Source organism: Nerophis ophidion, linkage group LG16 (genome assembly GCF_033978795.1).
Source record: "Nerophis ophidion isolate RoL-2023_Sa linkage group LG16, RoL_Noph_v1.0, whole genome shotgun sequence".
Classification (NCBI taxonomy): domain Eukaryota; kingdom Metazoa; phylum Chordata; class Actinopteri; order Syngnathiformes; family Syngnathidae; genus Nerophis; species Nerophis ophidion.
This window is the reverse complement of record NC_084626.1, coordinates 14,096,406-14,103,317: the sequence shown is the minus strand read 5'-3', so window position 1 is coordinate 14,103,317 and position 6,912 is coordinate 14,096,406. Positions and strand designations below refer to the sequence as shown.

Here is a 6,912-nt window from a genome sequence, read left to right as displayed (position 1 = left end):
CCGGTCCAAAGCGGATCCAACACAGCAGCGAGAGTCCCGTTCACAGCGGAGCCAGCAGGAAACCCTCCCAAGCGGAGGCGGATCAGCAGCGCAGAGATGTCCCCAGCCGATACACAGGCAAGCAGTACATGGCCACCGGATCGGACCGGACCCCCTCCACAAGGGAGAGTGGGACATAGAAGAAAAAGAAAAGAAACGGCAGATCAACTGGTCTAAAAAGGGAGTCTATTTGAAGGCTAGAGTATACAAATGAGTTTTAAGGTGAGACTTAAATGCTTCTACTGAGGTGGCATCTCGAACTGTTACCGGGAGGGCATTCCAGTGTACTGGAGCCCGAACGGAAAACGCTCTATAGCCCGCAGACTTTTTTTGGGCTTTGGGAATCACTAATAAGCCGGAGTCCTTTGAACGCAGATTTCTTGCCGGGACATATGGTACAATACAATCGGCAAGATAGGATGGAGCTAGACCGTGTAGTATTTTATACGTATGTAGTAAAACCTTAAAGTCACATCTTAAGTGCACAGGAAGCCAGTGCAGGTGAGCCAGTACAGGCGTAATGTGATCAAACTTTCTTGTTCTTGTCAAAAGTCTAGCAGCCGCATTTTGTACCAACTGTAATCTTTTAATGCTAGACATGGGGAGACCCGAAAATAATACGTTACAGTAGTCGAGGCGAGACGTAACAAACGCATGGATAATGATCTCAGCGTCTTTAGTGGACAGAATGGAGCGAATTTTAGCGATATTACGGAGATGAAAGAAGGCCGTTTTAGTAACGCTTTTAATGTGTGCCTCAAAGGAGAGAGTTGGGTCGAAGATAATACCCAGATTCTTTACCGTGTCGCCTTGTTTAATTGTTTGGTTGTCAAATGTTAGAGTTGTATTATTAAATAGAGTTCGGCGTCTAGCAGGACCGATAATCAGCATTTCCGTTTTTTGGGCGTTGAGTTGCAAAAAGTTAGCGGACATCCATTGTTTAATTTCATTAAGACACGCCTCCAACTGACTACAATCCGGCGTGTTGGTCAGCTTTAGGGGCATGTAGAGTTGGGTGTCATCAGCATAACAGTGAAAGCTAACACCGTATTTGCGTATGATGTCACCTAGCGGCAGCATGGAGATGCTGAAGAGTGCAGGGCCAAGGACCGAACCCTGGGGAACTCCACACGTTACCTTAACGTAGTCCGAGGTCACATTGTTATGGGAGACGCACTGCATCCTATCAGTAAGATAAGAGTTAAACCAAGACAGGGCTAAGTCTGACATACCAATTCGTGTTTTGATACGTTCTAATAAAATATTATGATCGACGGTATCAAAAGCAGCGCTAAGATCGAGGAGCAGCAACATAGATGACGCATCAGAATCCATCGTTAGCAATAGATCATTAGTCATTTTTGCGAGGGCTGTCTCCGTGGAGTGATTTGCCCTGAAACCGGATTGAAAGGTTTCACATACCATGAATTGATTAACGTGGACCCCGACTTAAACAAGTTGAAAAACTTATTTGGGTGTTACCATTTAGTGGTCAATTGTACGGAATATGTACTGAACTGTGCAATCTACTAATAAAAGTATCAATCAATCAATGTGTTTAAAAATCCTAAAATCATTTTTAAGGTTGTATTTTTTCTCTAAAATTGTCTTTCTGAAAGTTATGAGAAGCAAAGTAAAAAAAAAAAAAAAAAGAGTTTATTTAAACAAGTGAAGACCAAGTCTTTAAAATATTTTCTTGGATTTTCAAATTCTATTGGTTTTGTCTCTCTTAGAATTAAAAAATGTCGAGCAAAGCGAGACCAACTTGCTAGTAAATAAATACAATTTAAAAAAAATAGAGGCAGCTCACTGGTAAGTGCTGCTATTTGAGCTATTTTTAGAACAGGCCAGCGGGCGACTCATCTGGTCCTCACGGGCTACCTGGTGCCCGCGGGCGCCGCGTTGGTGACCCCTGCCATACATCATGTTATGTAATCGACTTAAAATGTAATGACGCTTGAATTTGAATTTATTTCATTAATTGCGATGCAAGCATAGCTGCTGAGAGGTTTCGGTTCATGTAAACTTGGCAAGTTTGAAGGCAGCAGTGTGATTGCACGGGGGGGAACAGAGAAACAAACTCCCTCCGCTACAGCGCCTCCATTTTGAATGGCCATGTAATAGGGGATTGCATAGTTAGTGTAGTGTGTACGTGCGTGTGCATGTGTGTGCGTGCGTGTGCATGTGTCGCCCGCTGAGCTGCGTAGTGTCAACAAGCCACAGCCAAACATCCTCTCGACATGGACGACCTGTTCAGCCCTCGAAGGTAATGGCTTCGTGGTTTATTTTCTTCCCCCTCCCCCGAACCCGTTGGCGTGCATTTGACGGCCGTGTAGTGTCGGCGAGGCTCGGCGGTGCACGCAGCGTGTCAGTGGTCACCAAGTTGTGGCGGACCAGCTAGCCGAGAAGCCAGCTAGTGTCACTGGTCTTGTTAGCAGACTAGCTCGGCTAGCACGGTCGTTTTCGCCTTTTTTTGAACAGGCGCAAATGTCGGCAACGGAGCGCATGGAGTTACGTCTTTTTACTTACACGTAGCCTATATAGTGTGGCGTTTTGGTTGGCGGACATGTTTCGCGAATAAAACGCAATTCGCAGTCGAGGCTGTGTGTATTTACAATGTTTGGCCATAACCATAAGCACGTATGACATGTTACGCGCATGCTAATGGCGAGGAGCTACATCGAGCAGGCGCTGGACTGTTTTTGAATGTTGCTGTCAAACCTCTCAGACGTGTTTCCAAGCAGGCACTCTTACTGTAATGGTGACTGCAAGAATGGACGGCTTGTGATTGATTGACAGGCCTCCGCGTCTGCTGGCATCGTATTTCACTGGCTTCATGTCAGGAAACATGGCGGGTCGGGGGCTTTGATTGGACGACACGTTGACGGGTGGGCGGGGCTCGGTGTTAACGAGAGCACTGAGTAGATGGAGCAGATTATCAGATGAGACTGTGTGTGTGTGTGTGTGTGTATGTGTTTGTAAGTGTGTGTGTGTGTGTGTGTGCGTGCGCGTGTGTGCGTGTGCTTAATCGCCTGTTAATTCACAGCCCATCAACGCTGCCTTGATTTCCACTTGTTCTTAATCACTGTGACACTGTGATGATTTATCACTGCAAAGAAAATTGAATTACTGTCATGCCCTTTTTACATTTGCAGGAGCTTGAACAGCACTCAAGGAGAGATACGAGTGGGGCCAAGTCACCAGGTACACACAGTGATGGAAAAAAAAAAAGATGATTTTGATTGATACTTTTATTAGTAGATTGCACAGTTCAGTTCATATTCCGTACAATTGACCACTGAATGGTAACACCCGAATAAGTTTTTCAACTTGTTTAAGTCGGGGTCCACGTTAATCAATTCATGGTACAAATTAGGGCTGGGCGATATTGGTTTTATTAATATTGCGATATTTTTATGCCATATTGCGATATACGATCTATATTACGATATTTTGCCTTGGCCTTGAATGAACACTTGAGGCGTATAATCACAGCAGTATGATGATTCTATGTGTCCACATTAAAACATTCTTCTTCATACTGCATTAATATATGCTACCTTCAAACTTTCATGCAGATAGGGAAATCAAAACTAAGTCAATTGACCAAAACTGTATTTATTAAATACTCTTCATTCTCTCACGGGTGACTTTTTAAATGAAAGAACAAATTTGTAGTGTTGCTACCTTTTTGTAGTAACACTTCTGCTCCATTGATTGATTGATACTTTTATTAGTAGATTGCACAGTACAGTACATATTCCGTACAATTGACCACTAAATGGTAACACCCCAATAAGTTTTTCAACTTGTTTAAGTCCACGTTAATCAATTCATGGTACAAATATATACTATCAGCATAATAGAGTCATCACACAGGTTAATCATCAGAGTATATTCATTGAACAACATATTGCTGTTGTCTGCTGAATATCTTCCCACTTGAAGCCAAACCACCACCAGATGATGGACCCCCTTGCTCTTTATGTTCTTCCTCCATTTGTGATAAGTTTCGCACCATCTCTCTCTCTCTGATCGGCGAGAGCTATGACGCTAGACTCGCGAGAGTATGTGACGTATGTAAGAAGGCGGGCTTGTTTTCTGTATCTGTCAGAATGAGAGACGAGGAGGACTGAGAAACGCCTGTTGTGTGATGCACACAGCTAAAAGCAACTCGACCTGCCTCAGCTAATGTTAGCTATGCTAACGTTAACTCTCGGCGAGAGCGTGTTACGTATGTAAGAAGGCGGGCTTATTTTACGTCTCTGTGAGAAGGACGGACGAGAAGGAGTGAGACATGCCAGTAATGTAATGCACGCAGCTTAAAGCAACGGTGTGAACATATAATCGAATATTACGATATAGTCATTTTCTATATCACACAAAGACAAACCTGCGATATATCGATATATCGCCCAGCCCTGGTACAAATATATACTATCAGCATAATACAGTCATCACACAGGTCAATCATCATAGTATATACATTGAATTATTTACATTATTTACAATCCAGGGGGTGGGATGAGGAGCTTTGGTTGATATCAGTATTTCAGTCATCAACAATTGCATCAACAGAGAAATGGACATTGAAATAGTGTAGGTCTTACTTGGTAGGATATGTACAGCGAGCAGAGAACATAATGAGTTCAGATAGCATAAGAGCAAGTAAATACATTAGAGGTACATTTGATTATTTACATTAGGTTTTTTATAATTATTAATTATTAATTATTAATTTATATTATAATATATATTTTCCTTTAAATAGACTCCCTTTTTAGACCAGTTGATCTGCCGTTTCTTTTCTTTTTCTTCTATGTCCCACTCTCCCGTGTGGAGGGGGTCCGGTCCGATCCGGTGGCCATGTACTGCTTGCCTGTGTATCGGCTGGGGACATCTCTGCGCTGCTGGTCCGCCTACGCTTGGGATGGTTTCCTGCTGGCTCCGCTGTGAACGGGACTCTCGCTGCTGTGTCTTGGATCCTCTTTGGACTGGACTCTCGCGACTGTGTTGTATCCATTGTGGATTGAACTTTCACAGTATCATGTTAGATCCGCTTGACATCCATTGCTTTCCTCCTCTCTAAGGTTCTCATAGTCATCATTGTCACCGACGTCCCACTGGGTCATTATTGTCACCAATGTCCCACTGGGTGTGAGTTTTCCTTGCCCTTATGTGGGCCTACCGAGGATGTCGTGGTGGTTTGTGCAGCCCTTTGAGACACTAGTGATTTAGGGCTATATAAGTAAACATTGATTGATTGATAATCCGGGGAGATGGGATGTGAATGGAGGAGGGTATTAGTAAAGGGTTGAAGTTGCCTGGAGGTGTTGTTTTACAGCGGTTTTGGAGGAGGATAGAGATGCACTTACTTTTACACCTGTTGGGAGTGCATTCCACATTGATGTGGCATAGAAAGAGAATGAATTAAGACCTTTGTTAGATCGGAATCTGGGTTTAACGTGGTTTGTGGAGCTCCCCCTGGTGTTGTGGTTATGGCGGTCATTTACGTCAAGGAAGTAGTTTGACATGTACTTTGGTATCAGGGAGGTGTAGCGGATTTTATAGACTAGGCTCAGTGCAAGTTGTTTTACTCTGTCCTCAAACCTGAGCCTGCCCACTTTGGAGAAGTGGGTTGGAGTGAGGTGTGATCTGTGGTGGAGGTCTAAAAGTAACCGGACTAGCTTAGTGTTGAACATACACAACTGATTATACAACTTGAAAGTATGGAATTGAACATTTTAACAATTTCTTAAGCAAAACTAGCTGCACTTGTGTTGCCACTTTAGACTAATGCCGTGTCTACACTATGGCTGGGCGTTATGGCCTTTTTTTAATATCTCAATATTTTAAGGCCATATCGCGATACATGTTATATATCTCGATATTTTGCCTTAGCCTTGAATTAACACTTGATGCATATAATCACAGCAGTATGATGATTCTATGTGTCTACATTAAAACATTCTTGTTCATACTGCATTAATATATGCTACTTTTAAACATCCATGCAGAAAAGGAAATCACAATTAAGTCAATTGACCAAAACTGTATTTATTAAACAGTTATTAAGCAGTGGCACAAACATTCATTTAATTTCAAAACAGAAAGTGCAAGAATGTCAGAGACATTTTAAAACTAGCTATTAATGCACTTTTGTGCATAATGCCACTAAGATGACATATCAAAACAACACTAAATTAAAGTGCACATTTTGTACAGAACACCACTACAATAGTTTAAAACAAATAAAGTGCCCGTTTCTGCATGATGTCACACAAGATATTTCAATAACTGTCAAATAAAAATGAGCTGCATGATAGGAAATCAAATCGCTATGTGGGAGGTTACTGGGAACGTTATATCCTTATGTTGCTGACTATTTTTTTCATACGGTGTTGATGTGGAAATGGTTGCCTCTGCATTTTGTTGGTGTGGCATCGAATGGAGATGTTGCCTTGTAGATTAAGCACTCTTCATTCTCTAGCAGGTGACTTTTTATTTGATGCTACACATTAGCAGTAATGCTACATTTTGTAGCAACGATTTTGCGCCACACTTGACAAATTACAGTTGTCTTTTCGACATATTTCCGCTTGAAGCCAAACCACCGACAGACGACAGACCCCTGCTGTTTTTCTTGGGAATTAATTCTTCCTTCATTTGTTACCAGATTCGCACCTTCTTTCTTTCGTATTACCCACTTGCACCACAGCTAACGTTACCATGCTGCTACCTCTCTGCTCCGCGAAGGCGTATACGTATGTCACGTATGTAAGAAAGTGCGCTTGCTGTCTGTGAGAAGCAGAGACAAGAGAGTGAGAAGAGCCTGCAGTGTAATGCCCGCAGCTAAAAGCAACTGCGTGAAAA

At 42.6% G+C, this 6,912-nt stretch overlaps 1 protein-coding gene across 6 annotated transcripts in view; it reads left to right on the top strand.

Annotated features, from left to right (window-relative positions):
* Nucleotides 1-2,107: 2,107 nt before the first annotated feature.
* Nucleotides 2,108-6,912, top strand: part of rereb (arginine-glutamic acid dipeptide (RE) repeats b) — a 31,500-nt gene continuing 26,695 nt past the window's right edge. The window contains exons 1-2 of one of the 6 annotated variants that reach the window (XM_061874356.1): nucleotides 2,108-2,305; nucleotides 3,195-3,243. In XM_061874356.1, coding sequence (XP_061730340.1) covers nucleotides 2,280-2,305; nucleotides 3,195-3,243 — 75 coding nt within the window. In that variant the 5' untranslated portion in view covers nucleotides 2,108-2,279. The remainder of the gene's footprint in view (nucleotides 2,306-3,194; nucleotides 3,244-6,912) is intronic. The other 5 variants (XM_061874355.1, XM_061874357.1, XM_061874360.1 and 2 more) reach the window with 5 other exon arrangements.